The sequence below is a fragment of the Rhinoderma darwinii genome, chromosome 1 (genome assembly GCF_050947455.1).
Source record: "Rhinoderma darwinii isolate aRhiDar2 chromosome 1, aRhiDar2.hap1, whole genome shotgun sequence".
Classification (NCBI taxonomy): domain Eukaryota; kingdom Metazoa; phylum Chordata; class Amphibia; order Anura; family Rhinodermatidae; genus Rhinoderma; species Rhinoderma darwinii.
The window spans coordinates 336,098,845-336,126,077 of record NC_134687.1 but is presented as its reverse complement, the minus strand read 5'-3'; the positions used below and the strand labels follow the sequence as shown (position 1 = coordinate 336,126,077).

General features: G+C 39.9%; 1 protein-coding gene across 1 annotated transcript in view; it reads right to left on the bottom strand.

The window, feature by feature from the left end:
• CNTLN (centlein) overlaps window positions 1–27,233 on the bottom strand; it is a 396,875-nt gene that overhangs the window by 230,579 nt on the left and 139,063 nt on the right. Inside the window, exon 10 of the mRNA XM_075825669.1 lies at window positions 3,734–3,907. Within this exon, the coding sequence (XP_075681784.1) occupies window positions 3,734–3,907 (174 nt within the window). The remainder of the gene's footprint in view (window positions 1–3,733; window positions 3,908–27,233) is intronic.

Genomic DNA, 27,233 nt, shown 5'->3' with positions numbered 1-27,233 from the left:
ATGAAAAACGGCTGAAAATCAGGGGTTGTTTTCCCTTGAAAACAGCTCCGTATTTTACAGCGGTTTTTAGTCTAGAGTGTGAACATCGCCTTAGAGTATGTTCACCTGGCCTATTTTCAGCCGTTTTTCGGCCTGTAAACGGACCGATAAACGGCTGAAAATATGGGGGCTGTACGCCTCCAAACATCTGCCCATTGATTTCAATGGGAAAAACGGCATTCCGCTCCGTATTATACAGCCATTTATTGTTAAGTGTGTAAATACACCCTTAGAATCTAATTGTATCAATGTATGGATCACTATCACTGTAGAATCACTGTATGGTGCCATTTTTCTCTATACGTGGGTTGTTTTGGGGGTTTTATTTTGTTGTTTTCTTTCACAAACGAAAAGTTGACTTGCTTTTTGAGATACAGCTGCTCTGTATTCTCTAAAGCGGGTCCTGCATGTGATCCACCTGTAATCTATCACATCTAAATTATGAACTTAGATGTAATAGAGAACAGGTGGACCCACTTTCACTGAACCCGTCAGTCCCGCGGACCTGACGGGAGCAGGCTTTAGAACTACATACAGATGCTCTGTATAGAGAATACAGAGCAGCTGTATCTCAAAAATGAAAACAAATTTTAAATAAAAACAATTTATAAAGTCCAAACACACTGACTGACCGGTTTATAAAAAAAAAAAAAAAATGCCCGCAAAGGTTTACATAGCCTTTAATTCCTCCTACTGTATATATATATTGGGGCACTGTGGCTGGCATTGTTATGGGGCACTGTGGCTGGCATTGTTATGGGGTACTGCGGCTGGCATTGTGTTGGGGGCACTGTGGTACCCTATTGTCTAAATATTACCCAGGAAACGTACAGTTAAAGGCAAAACCATTTTTTTCTCCTCTTGTATGCTACAATTTATGTGCGTCCTATAGTCAAAAAAAATACGCTAGTTGTTTTTTGTTTTAATCAGTTTGGATTGTAATGTCTGTTTTTACTATGGCACTTAACAGTCCAAGGGGATCTATATTTCTAAAGATGTGTCAAGTTGGGAAAGACCAACAGTCTGAGGTTCATTACAAAATAAAAAAATACTACATTCTGACGCTTGAGGTATGTTCACACAGTTTATTTTCAGGAGTATTTTGGAGCGTAAAACTATACTTGAAATCAATGGGAAACTGTTTGCAGGTGTATTTCAATGGGAAATACACTGAGTAGTTCATTTGAAGCATATTTTTGCGCTGCTGAATTTAAAAAAAAAGCCTAGTAAAAATACACATCCTAAAACTCCAAAACACGTCCTCCTTGCTGCGTTCAATAGAGATGTAAAGTGGTTTAAAGGGGGTACCCTCGACAGGTGTATTTTGGAGCATAAAACGCTCGTATTACACTCCAAAATACACTTGAAATGCGCCTGCAAACAGTTTCCCATTGATTTCAATAAGAAATACACTGCGTATTACACTGCTAAATTAAAAATAACGCCTCATAAAAATACGTATCTTAAAAAAGAAGTAGCATGTCAGTTCTTGAAGCCTTGTACAAGCAGATTTTTTTATTGACACTACAAAAAATGGTTCAAAAATACGCCTCAAAACACTTGCAAAAATCAAAAGCGCTTTGAAAATCAACTCCAAAAACTGCTGGATTCAGTGACTGTTTTCCCTTGAAATCAACCTCGTATTTTTCTGCCTCAAACATATGCCATGTGAACATACTGTACCCTTAGTGAAGAATGCAACAGAGGATATTTTTTTTTTTTTATGCGCCACGCACTTTATTACTCGATGGCCCCACTCTAAGGCCTTATTCACACGACAGGGTCCGAGTGTCGGCCGATAAAAGCGGTAGTTTTGGGTCGTTTTTCCCGACCGTTTTGAATCCGTTTTGCATCCATTCCGATTCCGTTTCGTGTTGCAGTTTTTAACGGCCGATTTTGACTTATTTTGCTTCCGTTTTTTCCCTGTCCGTTTTAAAATCGGATGACTTTCATTTATACATTTTTTGCCACACACTTCCCTCTGTAGATACTGCCACAGCCAACCTGTAGGTAGTGCCACACAGCCCCCTTGTAGGTAGTGCCACACAGACCCCCTGTAGGTAATGCCACACAGCCCCCCTTGTAGGTAGTGCCACACAGCCCCCCTTGTAGGTAGTGCCAAACAGCCCCCCTTGTAGGTAGTGCCACACAGACCCCCTGTAGGTAGTGCCACACAGACCCCCTGTAGGTAATGCCACACAGCCCCCCTGTAGGTAATGCCACACAGCCCCCCTGTACATAGTCACCCCCCATAGATGGCACCCCCCCTACTTTCCTGTAGGGGACGGCTCTAGGAGAAGTTCCTCACTTCACTGTCCATATATGGACAGTGAAGTGAGGGACTTCTCCTGGATCGGAATCCCTGGCCACAGCGGTGGGGATTCCGCTTCAGAAGTCCCTGACATCACTGTGTCCATATATGGACAGTGAAGGCAGGGACTTCTCCTGGAGCGGAATCCCCGGCCACATCGCCGTGGATTCTGCTTCAGAAGTCTGTGACGTCACTGTGTCCATATATGGACACAGTGAAGTCACGGACTTCTCCTGGAGCGGAATCCCCGGCCACAGCGTTGCCGAAGCTGTGGACGGGGATTGGGAATACCGCTCCTACAGGGAGAAAAAAAAAAACCCTCCTCCTCACATGTACTTTGCACTGTGGGGAGATAGAGGAAAGAGCGAGCGACAGAAGACACGGCCGTCACTTGGAGCACATTCAAGTGATGGCCGTGTATTAGCCGGCCCCATAGACTTCTATGGGAGCCGGGCAGCCGGGTGAACGGCCGAAAATAGGGCATGTCCCATTTTCTGACGGCCGGGTTTCCCGGGCCGTCAAAAAAAATCGGTCGTGTGAATAGCCCCATTAGGGGTCTATTGTTCCTACTGCGGCCGTGTGACGGCCGTTTTATCAACAGCCATTACATGGCCGGGAAACCCTGTCGTGTGAATAAGGTCTAAGTTTGCGTGGTCTACTGCTTTGGGGCTGAATTGTTGTTAATCCTAGATGCTTCCACTTCCCAACAATAGCACTACAGTTGACTGGGGCAGATTTAGCAGATCAGAAACTTCACAAACTGACTAAAGGTGGCAACCCATGCCAATGTCAAGTTTAAAGCCACTGAGCTCTTCATTACTACTGCAAATGTTTCTCTATGTAGATTGCATAGCTGTGTGCTTGACTATATGCACCCATCTACAATGGAGGCGGCTGAAACACTTTAGCTAAAAAATTAGGGGGGCTGTCCACATACTTTTGGCCGTAAAGTGTATATTGTGTTTTTTTTTTTTTTATCCAAATAGATTTTGTACTTTGCCAATATCCCTCAGTGCCATTTGTACTATAGTATAGACTGCCAATTAGTACCAATTAACCAGTCCTATAATTATATCAATAATTGAACAAAAATGTTCGATACAGTAGAAGAAAAAATGTAGCTAAAGGGAAAACACTGACAGTAGGGCGTGCAGACAGGAAGAAGCAGCTTCAGAGAATGTTCATCCTAAATGTTATAATCATGGCATGTAACAAAATATAACAAGCCTTTGGCAAATGGTTTAATCATTCTTCCAAGCAGTTGCAAAAATTATAAGGTAGACTTATTAAAAAGTTAGTTCCTGAAATCCTAGTGGGAAAAGCTTTTTGATTCGAATAACCTCGAATTGACACAAATGCACCAGACAATAAAAGACTTCTTACCTCATGTGTTCTCCCAGCCCTCAGGATGCTGCTCTCAAGTGCATCCCTTCCACAATTATTTACTTGTGTTAAGTTGAGATCCGCTGCTTTAAGTTTGTCCAGTAGAAATTTTATTTCTGATTTTTGTGAAGCTATTATGAGTTCCAGTTCCGCAAGGGATGGATGATCCAAGTCCTGCAGTAATTAAAATCATAATTAAAGAAGAAATTCTATTCCACAATTAATAGATCACACAAATTTCTGTAAAAAGCCATTATTTCCCAATTACTGTTCGGAGGAAGCATGCTCTCTACAGTTGCTTGCTTGGCTAAAAAAAAAAACTTGACCTCGTTTATAACCTTCTTTCCCCGGACATCTACCATCGGGGAGAGTTGGGACGCCACCATATACATTAGATGGTCGGCTGGTCCCGCCGAATTTGGTGAATTTGGCTACCATACATCTAATGTGTGTGGCCAACTTAAGGCTGGATTCACAGGGGACAGAAATGCTGTTGATTTTCTGTAGTGTATTCCGCAGCATTTCTGCATGTGTTACATGTGAAGTTTACCCATTCTATATTAAAAAGGGTGAAATCCGCAGTGAACATCCAAAACATAATAATAAGCATGCTGAGGATTTGAAATTCCGCGACATGCTCTGATTATCGTGCGGAAAATGTTCAGCAGCATGTGGATGAGATTTGCTCAAATTTCACCCACATGGCTGGGACTGTAATTCGCTGCGGAATTTCCACATGGAAAATTAAACTGTTTGAGGGATAATTGGACGCTCGAACCTTTTGCTAAACAATATTTTAAGAAAAGTGGACAAGGTCTGATAACCATATTTTAAGTTGGCTGCAGCATAAAGTACTGAACTTCAGACTAAGCTTTAATGTACCGATGCATGAGCAGACGTATAAACAAATATATATAAAAACATCCAACTATAGTGGAGGAGAAAAGAAATCACAAATTCATTGAACTGTTGTGATGCTAAAAGTGTTTTCTGTGTAACACTTGTTAAATGCATTTTAGGTTAGGTCCAACTAGCCACAAGTGGAATAGTAATACCAACCCCTGTACCAGAACTAGTAGGATTTTGGTAAATACTAGTCATTGGTAAAATGAGAGAAAGCATAAGGGTCATGAGAACCAACAACAAATTTGGTTGGGTTTTGATATCCTTACCAAGGATGGTACCCGATCTGATGCGTTTGTGGGGACATTGGGAAGCAATATATTAAGACTGGCATTTCAAACATAAATCTTAAATTAATTGACATCAGCGTAAAATGCGTCAAATATATTAAGGGGCACACAGCTCTTATTACATGTGGGGCATTTTTTGACGGTACATGCAAAAGAAATGTAAATCTACGCCTGCTATGAGCAGGTGTCTATTTCTTCCATAACTTACGATAGCAACGGATGTAAATTATGATAAAGCTGTTGTTCCAGCAAAGGCCCCGCCGCAAGGATAAACCCTACCCCTTTTCTTGCCACTTTGGGAAAGTGGTAAGAAAAGTAAAATGACACAAATTTTAGCGCAAGCATGGCATGCACCAAAATTTGTGACTTTTTTTTAATTCAGAAAACTGGTGTAAACCTTTTGATATATTGCCTCTACTATCTTTACTATGTTCTTTAGAGGGTACACTTTTTCACAGCAACGAAGCATGATATGGTTACCTGTAACATAGACCTACGTTTCCCAGAGCCTTTGGCAGATGTCTAGTTTACCATGATAAAGCGCAAACTAGTTTGTTTTTGTGCAGAGAATTTCCGATAATTTTATACACGATTTCCATTAGGGTATAAAATTAACCTTGTATCTTGTCATACATTTTCTTAAGGACGTCAAAGTGGAGGACCACACAAAATGCAGTCCTGTGGATATAGAGACTGATGTCGCGTTATGTATTATAAGTCTCTAAGTAAAGAGGGAAATGTGAAAATCTCCATTGTTTTCTCATTAATCATTAGATATAAACCCAACGGAAGGAGCATTTTGCATTAATGAGTCTTGGCTGCCATTTCTGATCCAAAGCACATGTAGAAGGTATTGGTAAGTGAAATGGAAGTCAGATTAAGTTAATAAAGATGGGATTGGTGTCTTAAGCATGAAAAGTAATAAAAGGATTATTAGTCAAAGTTATCATGTGAGGGACCACTCAAAATAGAACTTTTCCAGTGCTTGCCAACATTGGGAAGGCAAGGTAGCCATGATTTACTACATACGCACTCAACAGCCATAATTTATTCCAGCAGGCATCTGCAGGATCTCCCTTAAAGGGGGTTTCTCCTTTGAAACACATGTATCCCCTATCTACAGGATAGGGGATAAATGTGTGATCACTGGTGGTCTGACCACTCAGACCCCTAGCGATGAGAACGGTGCCACCGTTCTACTCATCATTAGAGGTCCCACCGGTCGGACCCCTAACAATCATACAGGTTTCCCCTATCCTGTGGATAGGGGGTACATGTGTTTGTGGGAAAACCCCTTTAAATCATTATTTGGGTAAGATTTAATAATGGCAAATTTATTAGAATCCTGCACATGGAATAATAGAATTGGCATAACTTGCTAGGCCTCTTAGACACATTTCTTCCTAACGCCACCTAATGATTGGATTACACGTATACTAGTAATCTGCAGCAACTATTCATAAATTTAGCGCATTACAAGACTCCTCTTAGTTGAGTATTTCTCTTTAACACATTTCAAAACTGTCAAGGTAGGAGAAGGTAATGTGGCACACGCCATGTACTCCACTTTTTGGTTCCGTTTCTGATGATGCATTTTATGCTTCGTAAATCACAACAGTTTCAGTACTGGTGAGATTTCAAAGTCTTAAAACTTGTCCACACTAAGTGGTCAATAGCGATTGCGGCATCTCAGTGGTTAGACAGAGGAAGAGGGCTTTTACCGCACATGAACGCCATAAAAACGGAAACCCAATGGAGGAATCAGTTTTAACATTCCTCCTCACAAATATTATTTTTTTTCAGTTTCCCAGTACATTAAATGGTACAACTAAAAACTATAACTTGTCCTGCAAAAAAATAAGCCCTCATACGGCTATGTAGATAGAAAAATAAAAAATGTTCTGGCTCTTAGAATGAGACGATGGAAAAACTAAAATAAAAAACTAAAATTATAAATGTCGCCACAGGGGGATAAGGGGTTGAAATCTGTTATGAATAAAACCAGAGTTTGCATGTTTATCATAAATGTACAAAAAATCTCTCTATAATGAAAACATTTTTTTTTAAACAGCAAAGATACTCAGAATAAATGTGAAGTTATTGGCCTGTCCACTCATGTGACTATAAGAAAAATATTAATTGCTTCTAGCTTTAACAAACTTTCTCAATTTGAAAAATAACCCCAAAAAACCCAAATAACGTAATACCCGATTAAAATACCCTCATAATGCCATCATTGCCTTTAACTAAGGGCCCTTCAACATCCAATAAATTTTTTTTAAAACAGAATAGTAAAAAGCTTAGTGATTTATTTTTTTTTCAAAAATGGAATGCATATAGATATTTTTTCACGGATATCACTGCTACACAAAGCAATATATAGAGTAAGCCACCTTCGTTAGAAGTTCTCAACCTTTAACCTTGCAGTGTCTATGCTGTGTCTTCAAGCGTGTCACATTTAGAGCCAATTATATAAGCTTTAAACAATAAAGGCTAGATTGCAAAAGGTCACGAAAACGTCAGGATTTACTGAAACAATGCAGACTGTAAAATAAAAATATTCCTGATGTCACCTACGAGTTACCTATGAGCGGTCGGTTAGCACCAAGTGCCGGCGAGATTTTCCAGATATCAGCTCTATACAGTAAAATCTCAATCATACTCAAACAAAATTCACTAAAGTGTGGTTTTCAATCTGCTAACTATGCATTCCATAATAGCCTGTAATTATTAAAAACTGACAAGGAAGCTACGCCACCTGTGTTTATATGGAGCCAGGTAATGAAAAAACAACAATACTGTCATCACCTCTCAATTCCTGATTGCATTATCAAAACTGTAGCCGAGTTTGGCATCTGGGTGTGACCTTGTTAACTGCTAGGGTAATTAAGTTTATTCAGTGGGGAAAAAGGATGATAAATTATTAGCAAGAAGATTTTGTTCACATTTTATTAAATTGGCCTGTCAAAGGGTCGGCCAAATTACCAAGGGCCTCGTTTATTGGAGACCAGCCATATTGCCACATCTGTTACAATTATTTATAATTTCAGCAGTCGAAAACCAACTGAGTTAGGCATCCACCATGTAAAGTAATTTACAAATTATCTGATGAGGGAGTGTTTTAGCTTTTCCCTCATTTCTAGCCAGCAGAAAGCCGCGCTGTAATTACAGAACACGATTAGGTTCTTTAGGGAACTTAACTTGCACTCGTAGCCATAGTAAGATGCAGCAAGAACATATGGAGTAGCTTGTGCTTCAACTCCCTGAAGCTCGTGACCCGCCTGCCGCTGAGCCCTTGAGTTGAATTTGAATGAGAGTGCCATGGCTAATGTTCTACACATGCACCATTTATGCCACAAAACAAATCGGATCACTGTTAATTATGAAGCAGCTATAATCAGGCCTTCACATCTGTGTAATGTGAGGCGCAGTAGGCTGTATTCCAGTAATGTATGACTACCTTTGGGTCACAAATTGTGAGCCATATTGCCTCAGTTGTAGCTTACTGAAATAAAAGCAACTCCTCTGATACAAGTCCAAAACCAGGATATTTTTATCCAGCTGTTCCTCCCTCTCTTTTTATTTTTAATTCTGTCTTTCAGAACAAGAGCTTTTCTTTATCAGCTATTGACCAGGGTAGTTAAAGCATATGGCACCAGTTCATTAATGAACACGAACACCAAGCGCTCTAATTTAATGAATCCGCTTGAGCCATAAAAATCAGATTAGGTTTATGCCTGTCATCTCTTTTTCCCCCCCCCCTCCGTTGGGTGAAATGAGTGTGCTGAACTTAAATGTACTTGTCTGTGCTTCTGCAAAAAGCCATAACATCTTCTCCCAAATAATGTATTAGCCCTTTTTGTGCAAACTGCGGGCAGGTGAAAAAACATCCACAAGCAGCCGCCTTTTATTGCAGTTATGATGGCATTAATTGAAGCTGGGTCTAACATTTATCTTTTAGAGAACACAACCTGGCAACCACCTCCTCAAAAACACTTTATTCAATGAAAAATCTTCCTTATAGAAAAGTAGCTAAATACGTTGCACCCAGATGGCAAACCAGCTACAGTTTAATTAATCCACCTTAAGTCATTGAGTGTTCAGTATGGGTAATAACATTTTGAATAATGGCAAACAAAAAATGCTCTGAATTTCATTAGCGAAACAAAGCAGAACCGCTTCAAAGTAGATAGGGGAACTTCTGTATAATTATCTTGCGGTGTGGTAGCTCATATACATAGGTTACAATGTTACTTGAGCATAGAATTGCAATGTACTATATCATGCTTACAAAAAAAACAAAAAAAAAACGCAACTATTTAATGGATTCAGAATATATATAGTCCAGAAAAAAGGGTGAAACTATGTATTAACCTCCACTGGAAACACAACGGTGATGTGCGTGCATTTAGACCTCACAGCTTGTTATATCACGAACGAAATGGACTTTCAAATTAAACAAACACAATATTGCTTTATTATTTTTATAATGTCTTTAGAAACCGTATTAAACAACATAGGAATAACTTCCAAACAATACTTTCCTGGGGTGGACTACGGATACACATAAGTGACATCAGTGAGAGTCACAGATATCCACTATTTCTATTATCGAAATCGAGAGCATAAAGAACACTTAAAAAGCGGAGGAGGTGGAATCTGAATGGTTTCCAAAGGCAACTACTCCATTTTTCATTTGGACCAACCCTTCATACAGTACATCTCCACCAAGATGTTTTTTATTGAGTAAAAGGCTTTTCCAGTCCTAAGAAAATTATGGCCCATCAATATCTGATCGGTTGGGGTCCGACTCCCAATACTCCCACCAATCAGATGTTTTGAAGGGGACGTTCATTTCTTTTACTGCTCACACTGTGAATTGCCGACACACTTAGGGTATGTGCACACGCTAGCTTCCTTTTACGTCTGAAAATACAGACTGTTTTCAGGAGAAAACAGCTGCGTCGTTTCAGACGTAAAAGCTCCTCCTCGCATTATGCGAGGCGTCTCTGACGCCCGTAATCTTGAGCTGTGCTTCATTGACTTCAGTGAAAAACGGCTCAAATTACGTTTCAAAGAAGTGCCCTGCACTTCTTTGACGAGGCAGTCATTTTACACGTCGTCGTTTGACAGCTGTCAAACGACGACGCGTAAATTACTGGTCGTCGGCAAACCCATTCAAATGAATGGGCAGATGTTTGCCAACGTATTGTAGCCGTATTTTCAGGCGTAAATCGAGGCATAATACGCCTCGTTTACGCCTGAAAATAGGTCATGTGAACCCAGCCTTATAGCTGCGGTTCACAGTATTACAGCCTTCTCTCATTCAATTCAATGGGAGAAGGCTGTAAAACTGTGAACCGCCGCTCCAAGCAAGTTGGCACTTCACAGTGTGAGCAGTAAAGAAAATGAAGGGGGAGAGTGCTGCGGCTCCTTCAAAACAGCTGATGGTCAGGGGTGCTGGGAGTCGGACCCCGAACGATCAGATATTGATGGCCTGTCCTGAGGATAGGCCATCAATTTCTTAGGACTGGGTAAACCCTTTAACATGTAAATAAATCCTTATGGGGAATTTATTACGCATGCTACACCAGTTTTCTAGCGTAGAAAAGGTGCAAACTGATTAAAATTTGCAATTTGCGGAAAAAATTGTGTTTTAGATTAAGAACTGGTGTAACGCCAGTCTTAATACATTTCCTCTCTGCTATTTCACATACTGTATCTGTCTCACAGAGAGTGGGAAATTAGACCCCAAGTAAGAGTGTAACCTTTAGATCTCAGATCATCTCAGCATTTTGTGTGGATTATGTGGTCTTTAATCTCCTTCACTCAAATTCTGCGAAGTATTCCTTTAAGAATTCCAGAGAGGAATTTATTTGTTTTAAGTTAGCACACATAATGAACTTTATGAATAGTACACGGTCTATCGATCTGTACATTAATTTTAGGGGTTGTTCAGTATTAGAAAAAACTATCATTATTCCAGAATCGGGTGTAACTTTTATACCTTCTAATTTTGTTGCTGGATCCTTTGTATCTTTAAGATATGATGGTAAACCCTCCCAACAAAAGGGATGTTAACATAAATACTTATTCAGTCAGTCAGATATGTTATTCCCCAACACGATAGGCCTACTAGGTGGTGGGATTTTCTTTTGGCAAACTTTAGGGAGTGCATAAAAATATGGCTAATGGCTATAGTAGGGAGTGGATTTAAATGAAAATTATATTAGTCATTAGCCAAAAGTATTTTCCTTTCAAACGTTGTCCTGAAGGCATTTTAACTCCATTAGATACATATTCGTAGGGTCACCTTGGAAAATCCCATAGATTACTCAATCAGTGAGGATGTCTTCAACCATTTTCAAACTGTTATTGATACATTAAAGCCACATTTCCACATTTAAAAGAAGGTCATCGCTTCCAGACGCTGTTTCAAAACCAAATTTTTATCATCCGTCAAATTGCTAATACTGTTTTTCTTTTTTAATTTATGTCTTTTTCTATGTACCTCACAAAAATCTAAAAGTGTTAACATCTGAAGGAAGGAGTCATTTTACTTTTTGGGCCAAAATCAGAGAACTACACACGTCTGTCTTTGGGCAGTGCCTGGTGATGCAGCTAATCCCTATTCAAGTGAAAGGAGCTTAACTGCAATACCAAACCGTCCATAAAACAAAGCCCAGAAGGCCAAAAATATACTTTAAAAAGGTTAAATTACACGTGTGGAGATTACTGGCCATTCTTAATTACTTGGATGACACCATATGGTTAATTTCATGTGAATGCCAAAAAAAGGGGTTGAAATTACATCACTCATTTTAGCTATAGGTTCGCCTAACCTATGTATATTCAGCAGAGGAAATAACTATATTTATTATGGCATCCCCTTCATTACACCAGAACAATTTTAACTCACCCAAAGGAAGGCAGTCAGGTGGTGTGATACGGTTATTCTGAGTGTACCTTATGCGTTCTGGGAACGCACAAGGCGGAAATAGAGTAGTAATCACGTTTTTGCCCTTAACGTCTTTGACAGTTCAAATTTTCAATGTATATAGCATGTATAAAATAAAAAAATAAAATTAATCAAAATAAAATGAATATCGACACGACGGTACTGGATTACAGTAAGCAGGAGCTGCTGATTGGAGAGAGAGAGGGCAGACGCTGGTACATGACATTACCAGTCTAAGCCTGCCTGCTCCATAAAGAAGACTGTGCGGTTGCCGTATCAGCAGTCTCTTGAGGCAGCTTCACACTACTGTCTCAATCCATGTCCTTCATTTTTATACAAAAACAAAATGGCAGGGCTGAACACAACTACTTAGAAGTTCATATTTTATCAAACAACTAGATTGTTGCTTTACAGTGAATACAATTAAAGCTCCAACTGTAGTCATACTCCAGCTACCCTGTAATCCTGGCTCTTATACAGCACTGTATAACTAAACATCTCTGTCACTGAGAAAAACGGGTGACAACTTATGTGAGACATGCAGACTTTGTTTTACCAGACACAGATATAACAAAGAAGAAGCAGAATAAAATTTTAACTTAAAAAAAAACCCCAAAAAAAACAAAATATTTTATGGGTATATGTAATTTAACCCCTTCAGGACCAAGCTCATTTTGGCCTTCAGGACCAGACGCATTTTTTCAAACTGACATATTTCACTTTATGTGGTAATAACTCTGGAATGCTTTTACCTATCAAAGAGATTCTGAGATTGTTTTCTCGTAAAACATTGGAGTTTATGATAGTGGAAAAATTTGGTCAATAAATTCAATATTTATCAGTGAAAAACACCAAAATGTTGTGAAAAATTGCAATAATTAGCATTTTTCTAAATGTAAATGTATCTGCTTGTAAGACAGGCCGTTATACCACACAAAATTGTTGCTAATTAACATCCCCCACATGTCTACTTTAGATTGGCATCGTTTTTTGAACGTCCTTTTATTTTTCTATGACGTCACAAGGCTTAGAACGTTAGCAGCAATTTCTCACATTTTCAAGAAAATTTCAAAAGGCTATTTTTACAGGGGCCAGTTCAGTTGTGAAGCGGCTTTTAGGGCCTTATATATTAGAAACCACCAAAAAGTCACCCCATTTTAAAATCTTCACCCCTCAAAGTATTCAAAACAGCATTTAGAAAGTTTATTAACCCTTTAAACGTTTCACAGGAATTAAATCAACGTAGAGGTGAAATTTTCAAATTTCATTTTTTTTGTTGCAGAAATTCATTTTTAATCTATTTTTTCTGTAACACAGAAGTTTTTACCAGAGAAATGCAACTCAATATTTATTGCCCACATTTTGCAGTTTTTAGAAATATCCCACATGTGGCCCTAGTGTGGTAATGGACTGAAGCACAGGCCTCCGAAGCAAAAGAGCACATAATGGATTTTGGGCCTCCTTTTTATTAGAAAATATGTTAGGCACCATGTCGGGTTTGCAGGGCTCTTTCAATGCCAAAACAGTGGAAATCCTCCAAATGTGACCCCATTTGGGAAACTACACCCCTTGAGGAAATTATCTAGGGGTATAGTGAGCATTTTGACCCCGCAGGTTTGTTGCAGAAATTATTGGAAGTAGGCCGTGAAAATTAAAATCTACATTCTTTCAAAGAAAATGTAGGTTTAGCTAATTTTTTCTAATTTTCACAAGGACTAAAGGAGAAAAAGCACCGCAACATTTGTAAAGAAATTTCTCCGGAGTAAAACAATACCCCACATGTGGTAATAAATGGCTGTTTGGACACACAGCAGGGCTTAAAAGGAAAAGAGCGCCATTTGGCTTTTGGAGCTCAAATTTAGCAGGAATGGTTTGCGGAGGCCATGTCGCCTTTGCAAAGCCCCTAAGGGACCAAAACAGTGAAAATGCCAAAAAAGTGACTCCATTGAGAAAACTACACCCTTGAGGAATCCATCTAGGGGTGTAGTGAGCATTTTGACCCCACAGGTGTTTCATAGATTTTATTAGAATTGGGCAGTGAAAATAAAAAAAATCCTTTTTTATTCAATAAGACGTAGCTTTAGCTCCAAATTTTCTCAACAAATAAAAGGAAAAAAGAACCCTCAACATTTGTAAAGCAACTTCTCTGGAGTACGGCAATACCCCACACATGGTCATAAACTGCTGTTTGGGCACACGGCAGGGCTCAGAAGGGAAGGAGCGCCATTTGCTTTTTGTGTACAGATTTTGCTGCATTTGGTTTCTGGTCGCTATGTTGCATTTGCAAAGTCCCTGTGGAACCAAAACAGTGGATCCCCCCCAGAAGTGACCCCATTTTGGAAGCAACAACCTCAAGGTATTCACCTAGGGGTGTAGTGAGCATGTTAACCCCACAGGTGTTTTGCAGAAATTCGTGTGCACACGATGTGAGAGAGTGAAAATGGGAATTTATCCTTAGATACGCCAATATGTGGTGCCCAGCTTGTGCCACCATAACAAGACAGCTCTCAATTATTATGTGGTGTTTCCCGGTTTTAGAAACACCCTACGTGTGGCCCTAATCTTTTGCCTGGACATTCGACAGGGCTCAGGAGTGAAAGAGTACCATGTGAAATTGAGGCCTAATTTGGCGACATATAAAGTATTGGTTCACAATTGCAGAGGCTCTGATGTGAAATAAAAGAAACCCCTGAGAAGTGACCCCATTTTGGAAACTGCACCCCTCAAGGCATTTATTAAGGGGTGTAGTGAGCATTTTCACCCCACGTGTCTTTTCCATAAATGATTGCGCTGCCGAAGGTACAAATTAAAAATTTTCCCTAGATATGCCAATTCATTGTCAAATATGTCGTGCCCAGCTTATGCCACTGGGGACACACACCTCAAAAATTGTTAAAAGGGTTCTCCCGGGTATAGCAATGCCATATATGTGGACGTAAACAGCTGTTTGGGAACACTGTAGGGCTCAGATGGGTGGGAGCGCCATTTGGCTTTTGGAGCGTGGAATTTGCTTGGTAATAGTTTTGTTTGGAGTATCACTGTTTCCGTTTATAATGTGGGGGCATATGTGAGCTCGGCAGAGTACATCAGGGGCATAGTTAGGTGGTATAATAATGGGGTAAAAAAACAATAAAATGATCCATAGATGTGTATTACGCTGTGATCGATCCTTTCTGCACAGGCCGGTGTCACACTGATAAATGTCCTTCCTTATCCCCCTTTTGGTCCACACTCCACACCTTTGCAGTTTGGGGAATTTTGCCGGGAAAGTGTTGTCCTGGTATAATACGGGCACCGTTGCTTCCAGCGGATAGGTTTGGGCCCTCCCCTCCCTGGTTCCCTAATTTTAGTGCCTTGATACATCGCCTTTTGAAACAGAAGAAATGTTCCCCTCGGGCCGGCACAACTGCATATATTTTATTTCCTGACGTATTGGAGCCTTAACTTATTTTATTTTTTCATAGACGTAGTGGTATGAGGGCTCTTTTTTTACGGGACGAGCTGTAGCATTTATTGGTACCATATTGGTGTACATGCAACTTTTTGATCACTTGTTATCCTTTTTTTGGGAGGCAAGGTGACAAAAAAAACAGCAATTCTGCCATAGTTTTTTTTTTTTTAATATACAACGTTCACCATGCGTTATAAATTACATGTTACCTTTATTCTGCGGGTCAGTACGATTCCGGCGATACCTAATTTATAGAACTTTTTGCACAATAAAATTGCTTTTGGAAAGAGAATGTATTTTTTCTGTCGCCATGTTGTGAGAGCCATAACTTTAAAAAAATGTCGGCGTTGGAGTTGTGTGAGGGTTTGTTTTTTGCGAGACGAGATATAGATTTTATAGGTACCATTTTTGGATACATGCGACTTTTTGATCACTTTTTATTTCAATTTTTGGAAGACAGTGACCAAAAAAACCAGTAATTATGGCAGTGTTTTTGAGGTTTGTTTTTTTTACGGCGTTCACTGCGCTGGATAAATAACATCATATTTTTATAGTTTAGGTCGTTACGGTCGCAGCGATACCAAATATGTATTGCTTTATTATTATTTTCAATAATAAATGACTTGATAAGGGAAAAAGGGCGATTGTGTTTTCTTTTATTACTTGAAACTTTTATTGTATGTTTTACAACTTTTATTTTTACTTTTTTTTACACTTTTTTTTAGTCCCAGTAGGGGACTTGAAGGTCCAACTGTTCGTTTGATGTTCTAATACATTGCACTACCTATGTAGTGCAATGTATTGGAACTGTCAGTTGTTCACTGACAGCAAGCCGATCAGGCTCCGCCTCTGGGCGGGGCCTAATCAGCTTACGTAATGGCAGACAGGAGTCCATTGTTAGGGCTCCTGTTTCCATAGTAGCAGTCGCCAGCCTTGCCATCGCGTGGCAAGGCTGCCGATTTGCTACAAACCCAGCCTCCTGGGCCCCGCCGACGACGGGGCATAGGAGGATTCCGTTACTGGCGGACCGGGAGGTAAGTATTAGCCCTCCGATCGCCTTTGCAGCCAACGGCAACCCAGCGATCACGCTGCTGGGGTGCCGGTGGCTATAAACTCCTCACATGCTGCGATCTCTATTGAACGCAGCATCTGAGGGGTTAATCGGCTGGATTGGATGCTAGCTCCGGTCCTGGCCGATACCTCAGTGTGACAGCTGTAACATACAGCTGTCACCCTGCGGTGATGTCGCTGGCTCAGCTCCTGAGCCAGCTTCATCTCCTTCACATACAGTTACGTGAAAAGGCGTTAAGCCACCAGTTTTAATCACGTAACTGTACGTGATTGGGCGGGAAGGGGTTAAGAGAAGCACAAAAAAGAGCAACTGAGTTGACGCCATATTCAAAATACGATTCCAGAGTTAAAAAGTGGACTGTCCCTCAAAGCCATATTTAAAAATAAATAAATTTAGGAACTAGCATTCCAATACGTCCAGTACGGATGTAAAATAAAAAACAATATGTATAGATAGATAGATACTTTATTTATCCCCAAAGGGAAATTGGTTTACAGTTGTAACTCCCATTTACAGTACATATTATACAAAACAATACAACATACGACGACATATAATAAATATATAATAAAAAAGCATTATGACACACTATAAAGACATATTATAAAGTGCAATAGCCTTTGGCATAAAAGATCTTTTAAATAGCTAAAACAGCTTTGTTTATCGATTAAAATATTATGTAACGGATGCAACTCCTCTACTTTAATTGCACTAATCTTCCTTAATAACTTTTTATTTAATACTTCCTCAAATAAAGGCACCTCACTAAGCATGATCGCTTTTCCCTTTTTGATCACCTTATTTAACTTATTCTTTTCCGATTCTCTGATATTACCTCCCCAAGAAACAGCACCATAAAATATAACGCTAGCGACCACAGAGCTATAAAACATTACCATAATTTTATTACACACATAAAACGAGCGCAAGTTACGTAAAAAAATACAACTGGCTCATTGCCTTTTTGTACACCTTTTCTTTATACTTGATCCAATCCAAATTCTGGTCCAAATATTTGTATGAACTCACTCTCTCCACTTCCTGATTTAGAATCGACACCGGCACCACTGTCTTTTTCCTGCGTAAATCGATAATCATTTCTTGTGTTTTCCCAATATTTAATTCCAACCCATTATCCACACTGCATTTAACAAATTCAGATATCACATCCCTATATTCTTTATCACAGCCTCCCTTTACCGCCCCCATAATAACGGAATCATCAGAGAATTTCTGCAGATGACAACTTCCAGTATTGGACCTAAAATATGCCGTATATAGCGCAAATAAAAACGGCGATAACACAGTCCCTTGTGGTGCTCCAATATCACTATAGTCGATGTACATTCCCCACTATATATACGTTTAAAGTTTTAAAAACCGTTCCGGGGACTTGTAATTAAGTACAGGAACGCTAACTATGTCCCCCCTGCCCCATGTGACCGGCAATGGAACAAAAGCAGCGTTCCATTGCCGGCGATTGCTGTGATTGGTGGGTCTCTTCAGACCGACCAATCACAGTGCGTTTTCACCCAGGGCGGGTGAAAAATACCAGACACGGGCTCTGATCTCTTAGTAAGTGTATAGAAGTTGGAGAGATCAGAGCCTGTGCCGTGTTGTGTGCCCCTCAGAGTGAAAACAAGAGATTAACCCTCATTTCCAGCTCCCCTATTCCCAGTTTGTGACCCCAGTGTATAAGGGATATTTTTTATTTTTTTTTGTCATCATAATTCACTAAAAATAATCATTAGATTTTGTGGTTAGGTAGTTGTCTAGCTCGTCTACATTAATTTGTCACGTCAGTTGTCATTTAGTCAGTGTCAATCCGGCGCATCAGTTAGTCAGCGTGTCGCGTCATTTGTCAGTGTTATTCCGCCATGGTCAGTCTCGTCAGTTAGTCAGCGTGAGCAAGTGTCCGTTAGTAAGTGTAACAAAAGGTTATTAAAAAAACAATAATTTCTACGTGTCAGAGTTAGTGTGTCAGTGTTAGCAAGCGTTGGTGTTTTATGTGAAAAAAATCTGAGCTACGTTTGTACATACACACACATGTATGTATGTATGTATATATATATATATATATATATATATATATATATATATATATATATACACACACACACATACAAAACTGTTGCTCAGTGGTCCAAAGTCCTGTTTTCAGATGAAAGTGAATTTTTCATTTCATTGGGAAATCAATGTCCCAGAGTCTGGAGGAAGAGTGGAGAGGAGTCAATCCAAGTTGCTTGCGGTCCAGTGTGAAGTTTCCACAGTCAGTGATTGTTTGGGGAGCCATGTCATTTGCTGGTTATATCAAGTCCAGAGTCAATGCAGCTGTCTACCAGGAAATTTTAGAGAACTTGATGCTTCCCTCTGCTGACAAGCTTTATGGAGATGCTGATTTCATTTTCCAGCAGGACTTGGCACCTGCCCACACTGCCAAAACTACCAATACCTTGTTTAATAACCACAGTATCACTGCGCTTGATTGGCCAGCAAACTCGCCTGACCTAAGCCCCATAGAGAATCTATGGGGTATTGCCAAGAGGAAGACGAGCCACCAGCCCCAACAATGCAGACGAGCTGAAGGGTGCTATCAAAGCAACCTGGGCTTCCATAACACCTCAGCAGTGCCACAGGCTGATGGCATCCATGCCACGCAGCATTGATGCAGTCATTCATACAAAAGGAGCTCCGTCCAAGTATTGAGTGCATATACTGTACATACTTTTCAGTAGGCCAACATTTCAGTTCATAATTTTTTTAATTGGGCTTATATAATATTCAAATTTTCTGAGACAACATTTTTGGTTTTCATTAACTGTTCGTCATAATCATCAACATTAAAAGAAAAAAAATGCTGGAAATAGATCACTCTGTGTGTAATGAATCTGTATAATATAGGAGTTTCACTTTTTTAATTGTATTACTGAAATAAATTAACTTTTTGATGATATTCTAATTCATTGAGAAGTACTAGTATATATATTACACATACAACAACACATACACTACCGTTCAAAAGTTTAGGGTCACTTAGAAATTTCCTTATTTTTTAAAGAAAAGCACCGTTTTTTTCAGTGAAGAGAACATTAAATTAATCAGAAATACACTCTATACATTGCTAATATGCTAAATGACTATTCTAGCTGCAAACGTCTGGTTTTTAATTCAATATCTACATAGGTGTATAGAGGCCCACTTCCAGCAACCATCACTCCAGTGTTCTAATGGTACATTGTGTTTTGCTAACTGTGTTAGAAGGCTAATGGATGATTAGAAAACACTTGAAAAGCCTTGTGCAATTATGTTAGCACCGCTGTAAACAGTTTTGCTGTTTAGAGGAGCTATAAAACTGACCTTCCTTTGAGCTAGTTGAGAATCTGGAGCATTACATTTGTGGGTTCGATTAAACTCTCAAAATGGCTAGAAAAAGAGAGCTTTCATGTGAAACTCGGCAGTCTATTCTTGTTCTTAGAAATGAAGGCTATTCCAATGCGAGAAATTGACAAGAAACTGAAGATTTCGTACAACGGTGCCTACTACTCCCTTCAGAGGACAGCACACACAGGCTCTAACCAGAGTAGAAAGAGAAGTGGGAGGCCCCGTTGCACAACTGAGCAACAAGACAAGTACATTAGAGTTTCTAGTTTGAGAAATAGATGCCTCACAGGTCCTCAACTGGCAGCTTCATTAAATAGTACCCGCAAAACGCCAGTGTCAACGTCTACAGTGAAGAGGCGACTCCGGGATGCTGGCCTTCAGGGCAGAGTGGCAAAGAAAAAGCCATATCTGAGACTGGCTAATAAAAGGAAAAGATTAATATGGGCAAAAGCACACAGACATTGGACAGAGGAAGATTGGAAAAAAGTGTTATGGAGAGACAAATCGAAGTTTGAGGTGTTTGGATCACACAGAAGAACATTTGTGAGACGCAGAACAACTGAAAAGATGCTGGAAGAGTGCCTGACGCCATCTGTCAAGCATGGTGGAGGTAATGTGATGGTCTGGGGTTGCTTTGGTGCTGGTAAAGTGGGAGATTTGTACAAGGTAAAAGGGATTATGAATAAGGAAGGCTATCACTCCATTTTGCAACGCCATGCCATACCCTGTGAACAGCGCTTGATTGGAGCCAATTTCATCCTACAACAGGACAATGACCCAAAGCACACCTCCAAATTATGCAAGAACTATTTAGGGAAGAAGCAGGCAACTGGTATTCTATCTGTAATGGAGTGGCCAGCACAGTCACCAGATCTCAACCCCATAGAGCTGTTGTGGGAGCAGCTTGACCGTATGGTACGCAAGAAGTGGCCATCAAGCCAATCTAACTTGTGGGAGGGGCTTCTGGAAGCATGGGGTGAAATTTCTCCCGATTACCTCAGCAAATTAACAGCTAGAATGCCAAAGGTCTGCAATGCTGTAATTGCTGCAAATGGAGAATTCTTTGATGAAAGCAAAGTTTGAAGGAGAAAATTATTATTTCAAATAAAAATCATTATTTCTAACCTTGTCAATGTCTTGACTATATTTTCTAGTCATTTTGCAACTCATTTGATAAATATTAGTGTGAGTTTTCATGGAGAACACAAAATTGTCTGGGTGACCCCAAACTTTTGAACGGTAGTTTATACATACACACCCATACACATTTATAAAATGGCAACGAGACGTTACACCACTAAGAGGCGTATGCCATGATCGCGTCTGATACAGACTTAGCGAGCGATGCTGAACTGGAGTTCTGTCATCCTCCTCCTCCAGTGACCTCCTCGTATTGGCAAGAGGGTTAGAGCCCAGGTTCTGCCTGACCCTGAAACTGCCGTTATCCTGGACCCTGGTACTGCCAGCCTTAATTTGTCACCCCCAACTAATTACACCCCCCAATTCCCAGAATTTACTGCTACGGCTGGAATTCATGTGCCGATGGAAAGACTGTCTGTAATCTGCTTTTTCAAATTGTTCTTTACCAACAATTTGATACAGCTTATGGTGAACCAAAAGAATCTTTATGCACACCAACTTATTTCGGAAACATCCCAACTCCTTTCATGCCCATCCCTATCGGTGGCAACCAACGAATTGTTTAGAAATGCAGAACATTGGGTGGGGGTTAGTCCTCGACATGGGTCTCATTAAAAAGCCCGAAGTGAGATCCTACTGGTCCACAGACATATTATATCATTGTCCGCTGTACCAAAATACAATGACCAGACCCCGCTTTGAGGCCATTCTCAAATTTCTTCATTTTAGTGATCACTCCCAATGCCCCCCCCCCCCCCCCCCCAGGATGACTCCAATCTCGAGAGACTTTTTAAAATTAGGCCCCTCGTTAATATTTTATCCCAAAATTTTGCAACAATTTACACCTGTCACCAAGAAATATCCATAGATAAATCCCTGGTGGACTTCAAGGACAGGCTGAAGTTTCGCCAAGATTCTCCAAATAAGCGCACCAGATACGGGATCAAAATTCATAAGCTATGTGAATCTGAGCCCGGCATGCCTCGATGCACTCTGTGTTCGAACACCTTTTTATTATAGCCAGCATTAACTTTTTCAGCAATTGTGCTACAGTAGCTCTTCTGTGGGATCGGAAGAGACGGGCTAGCCTTTGCTCCCCACATGAATCAATGAGCTTTGGGCACCCATGATCATGTCGCCGGTTCACCAGTTGTCCTTCCTTGGACCACTTTTAGTATGTACTAACCATTGCATACCAGGAGCACTGCACAAGACCTGCAGTTTTGGAGATGATCTGACCCAGTCTAGCCATCATAATTTGGTCTTAGTCAATTCACTCAGCTACTTAGTTTTGCGCATTTTTGCGGCTTCTAAACACATCACGTTCAAGAACTCACTGCTAAAGACTACCTGGACAAGCTAGAAGGCTATTGGAACAAGGTTTTGTGGACGGAGACTAAATTGAGCTTTTTAGTTTAAGCCCTTAATACCGAAGGTATTTGAAACCTTAATGACCAAGCAATTTTTTACCTTTTTTTCATCGTCGCATTCAAAGAGTTATAACTTTTTTTTTTTCCGACGTCATAGTTGTATAAGGTCTTTTTTTTTGCGGGACAAGTTGTATTTTATAATAGCACCATTTTGGGGTACATATAATTTATTGATTAACTTTTTATTAACTTTTTTAGTGCGGTACTGGAAAAAAATAAAATTCGCCATTTTTTTTGCGCCTTAATTTTACGCCGTTTACCATGTGGTATAAATAACATAACAACTTTATTCACCGGGTCATTATGATACCAAATTTATATAGGCTTTTTATGTTTTTTTATTTTTAAACAGTAAAAACACTTTTTATTCAAAATTATTTGTTTTTGTGTGCCCATATTTTAAGAGCCATAAGGTTTTTATTTTTTGACCGATGCAGCTGTATGAGGGCTTTTTTTTTTTTTGCGGGACGACTTGCAGTTTTTATTGGTACAATTTCTGTGTTCATGTGACTGTTTGATCACTTTTTATCAATTTTTTTTGAAGGTAGGATGAAGAGAAAACAGCAATTCTGGCGGTGTTTATTTATTAATGTTTTTACGGAGATCACCAAGCGGGTTAAATAATATAATCATTTTATAGTTGGGTTTGTTACGGACGCGGCGATACCAAATATGAGTAACTTTTTCCTTTTTTTATAATAAAGTATTTGTAAGTGGAAAAAGTGGGTTTTTCATTTTGTTTTACTTGGAACATTTATTTATTTTACTTTTTTTTTAGTCCCACTAGAGGACTTTACTGTGCGATCTTTTGATCGCTATTATAATACACTTCAATACTTCTGTATTGCAGTGTATTATGCCTGTCAGTGTAAAATTGACAGGTACTTGCTAAGTCATGCCTCTGGCAATCACTAAAGGCAGACCTGGGGGCCTTTGTTAGGCACCAAGGCTGTCATAGAAACCATCGGCACCCCGCGATGCACGCGGGGTGCCAGTGGGAAGAGAGAGGGAGCTCCCTCCCTCTAAAATCACTCAGATGCGGCACTCGCTATTGAGCGCTGCATCTGAGGGGTTAAATATGATCGGAGACCACTGCGAGTGGTCTCCGATCGTTTCCCCTGAAGCCAGAGGCTGTTACCAACAACCCGGACTTCAGGAACACCACGCACGATGTGGGAGAAGTTCTTCTATAGTGCCAACGTGAAAAGGCAGCACTTCAGAAGAACTACCCTGAACGGCCGACATAAAAAGGCTATACGCCGGTCATTAAGGTGTTAAATGGGAAGTGTTATGTTTGGAGAAAGGTAAACACTGCATTCCAGAATAAAAACCTCATACCTGCTTTGCTGCATCTCTGTCAGGACAGCTTGCCATCATTGATGGAACAATGAATTTTGAATTATACCAGCAAATTCTAAGGGAAAATGTCAGGACATCTGTGCATGAGCTGAATCTCAGGAGAACGTGGGTCATGAAGCAAGACAATGACCCTAAGCACACAATTTGTTCTACCAAAGAATAGCTAAAGAGGCTCTGTCACCAGTTTCATACTTCCCTATCTCCTAGCTAATCTAATAGGCGCTGTATTGTAGAGAACTACTGTGTTGTTGTTTTTAAAAAAAAAAAAACGTTTATTGGTGACAAAGTTCTGATGCTTTTAACATTTATGCACATTTTTTGTAAAAGCCCAACTGGGCGTTTTATTTAACTTTAACCAAGTGGGCGTTGTAAAGAAAAGTGTATGACGCGTATTCAGCATCATACACTTTTCTTCATTCATGTCCCGCTTTAGTCACAGCACAGCGTGATCTCGCGAGATCACGCTGTGCAGTCACTTACTCCAGCAGCTCCTTCACCGGAGCGTCAGGAGAATGGCCAGGCATCGCCTCCAGCCAGGAGGTTAATGTAAAAAAAACGCCCACTTGGGCTTTTACAAAAAATTTGCATAAATGTTAAAATGATCAGAACTTTGTCACTAATAAACGTTTTGTTTTTTTAGAAACACCACAGTAGTCATCTACAACGCCTATGAGATTAGGTAGGAGATAGGGGAGTATGAAACTGGTGACAGAGCCTCCTAAAATTTAAAATTTTGAAATGGCCAAGTCAAAGTCCTGACTTTAATCCAATAAGAATGTTGTGGAGGGAAACCCACCAAAATAATAGAGTTGAAGCCATTTTGTACGGAGGAATGGGCTAAAATTCCTTCAAGCCGATATGCAGGACAAATTAACAATTACCAGAAACATTTAGATGCAATTATTGCTACACAAGGGGGGCAAACACCAGATGCTAAAAGCAAAGGTTCACAAACTTTAGCTATAAGGAAATAAGTGATATTGGATAATTTTCCTTAAAAAATAAAATGACCAAGTCTAATATTTTTGGCTAATTTGTTTGATTTGGTTCTCTATCTACTTTTAGGAATTGTGTGAAAATTTTATGTCGTTTTAGGTCAAATTTATGCAGAAATGCAAAAAAATTCTGAAGGGTTCACAAACTTTCGAGCACCACTATATATTTATGTACACACGCACATTATATATATATATATATATATATATATATATATATATATACACACACACACACACACACACATATACATACATACATTGTATGTCCAGGTTGTGTTGCATCTCCCTGTGCTACCTACCAAATCGACCCTTTTGAGTAGCAATTTTGCACGAAGGCCAAATCCTTCTATACCTGAATGACACGAGAACATTTTAAAGAATGTTTTAACAGTTGCAACGGAATTATATATCAGGAGAAAGCGTACAACTGTCAGATCTTCCATTACAAATAAAAATATTCAACTCTACTTAATTACAGTGCTTCCGAGGATGCCTTGACTACGAAACCAGTCTTTGAAGTCAGCAGGTACATGTACAAACTTAAGATACAAGACAGCTAGACACTGACTGCATTTGTTCAGTAAACACAATTAAATATTTATTAATCACACAGGTAAAATTTATATTCAAAAGAGAATACATTTTCAAATTAAAGTTTCACAATATAGGGAAATACAGTTGGTGCAACTGAATAACTACCTAAACTAACCCCATAGCGTCATTCGCCATACATGTACGGCAGATGTGCGCTGTCACAATATGGCGCAGCTTTAGGAGCTGAGCCTGCACCACACTTGTGAGGTTCATACTGCTGCACCCGCCTACAATGGCCAGGATTGGACATAACTCCAATCCTGGACATTTAACCCCTCGGTCAATAGCGACGACGCAGTGAACGCCATAAACACAGAACCCAAAAAACTATGCTGGAATTGCGTTCTGTTTTTTTTATTCCACCCCACAAAATAATTTTTACAAAATGTCTTAGTATATTGCATGGGACAATAAAAACTACTACTCGTCCTGCAAAAAAAACAAGTCCTCATACAGCTATGTCGACTGAAAAATTTAAAGTTATGGCTCTTGAAATGGGGGGAGGAAAAAACTAAATAACAAAAATTGTCCTCAAGGGGAGAAATAGACTTGAAAAGGTTAATATTAGTGAGGTCATTGTTTAAATATATTGCAAGATCGTTTTCGGTTCTGAACTTAAATAAAAACAGATTAAGGCCTCATGCACACGACCGTGCTCGTAATTACGACTCGTAATTACGAGCACGGGCGGGCACGGCCGGCCGCGGGCAGCCGGCCGCTTTTGCGAGCCGTGCTGTCATTATAAAGTATAGCAGCACGGCCCGTAAAATAGAAAAATAGAACATGTTCTATTTTTTTAACGGCACGGGCACCTTCTCGTGAGAAAACGAGAAGGTACCCGTGGCTAACACAAGTCTATGAGCCCGTTATTGCGGGTCGTAATTACGACCCGCAATAACGGGTGTTTTTACGGTCGTGTGCATGAGGCCATAGAGTTTCCATTAAAAAAAATGATGTTCATTTGCCAGCGTAGAAGAATCACATACATGTTTAAAAAAAAGATTAAAAAATAAAACACACACACACACACACACACACACACACACACACAAGTGGCACACATTAACGTTACCGAAGTGTTTAATAGACATCGCGTCCTGGCTGGAAGCGATGTCTATTTACTCTCAAGACACTTCGGTAACGTTAATGTGGGTGAAAGTGACAGCACACGCTGTGCTGATTACATGAATGGAGAGAAGTGTATGATGCTGATTGGTCACTGATTGGTCAGCCTCATGCACTTCTCTTTACAGCAACCACTTGGCCAAAAGTAAAAACACGCCCAATTGGGCATTAAGAAAGTCATTAGCATAAAGCTAAAATAGGTCATAATTTGGTGAAAATAGATTGTTTTTCTAAATAAAAAAACACTGCTGTTGCCTACATTACAGCGCCAATCATATTACGTAGGAGATAGGGCACTTATAATATGGTGACAGAGCCTCTTTAAGTCCACTGATAATATAGTGGCCTTTCTCTTTTCACATCTGGCAGTCCTGTGGTAATGTTCTATATCACTTACAAACTTGTATGTTCTCCATATGTAAGTTCACTAACATGTGCAGTGAACTGTTTATATTTTTCAAATCCCGTGGAATTTCTTTCAACTGTGCAGGCGCGAAAACGAGCCCTTCATTGGTTGGGCATTAGTGCTGTGGGATTGGAGCATTCTCCTGTCAGTCTCCTAATCTAGGGGATTATTCCTATGAGAATCATTTTGATTGGTAGCATCAGTGTAGGTGATGTCACAAGTGAGGTTATAAATAGAAAACTTTGTTGCGATTGCCGCCATTACCCCCATTTTCCCCCGAGGACGCCACTGCGGTGGTGAAACATGTCGGCGGGGCTTTTCTTGTTTTACATTCAATGTTTCCTGTCAAACCTAAGTCCTTTGCAAAGCGGACTGCAGCCGCTATTTTAGGTA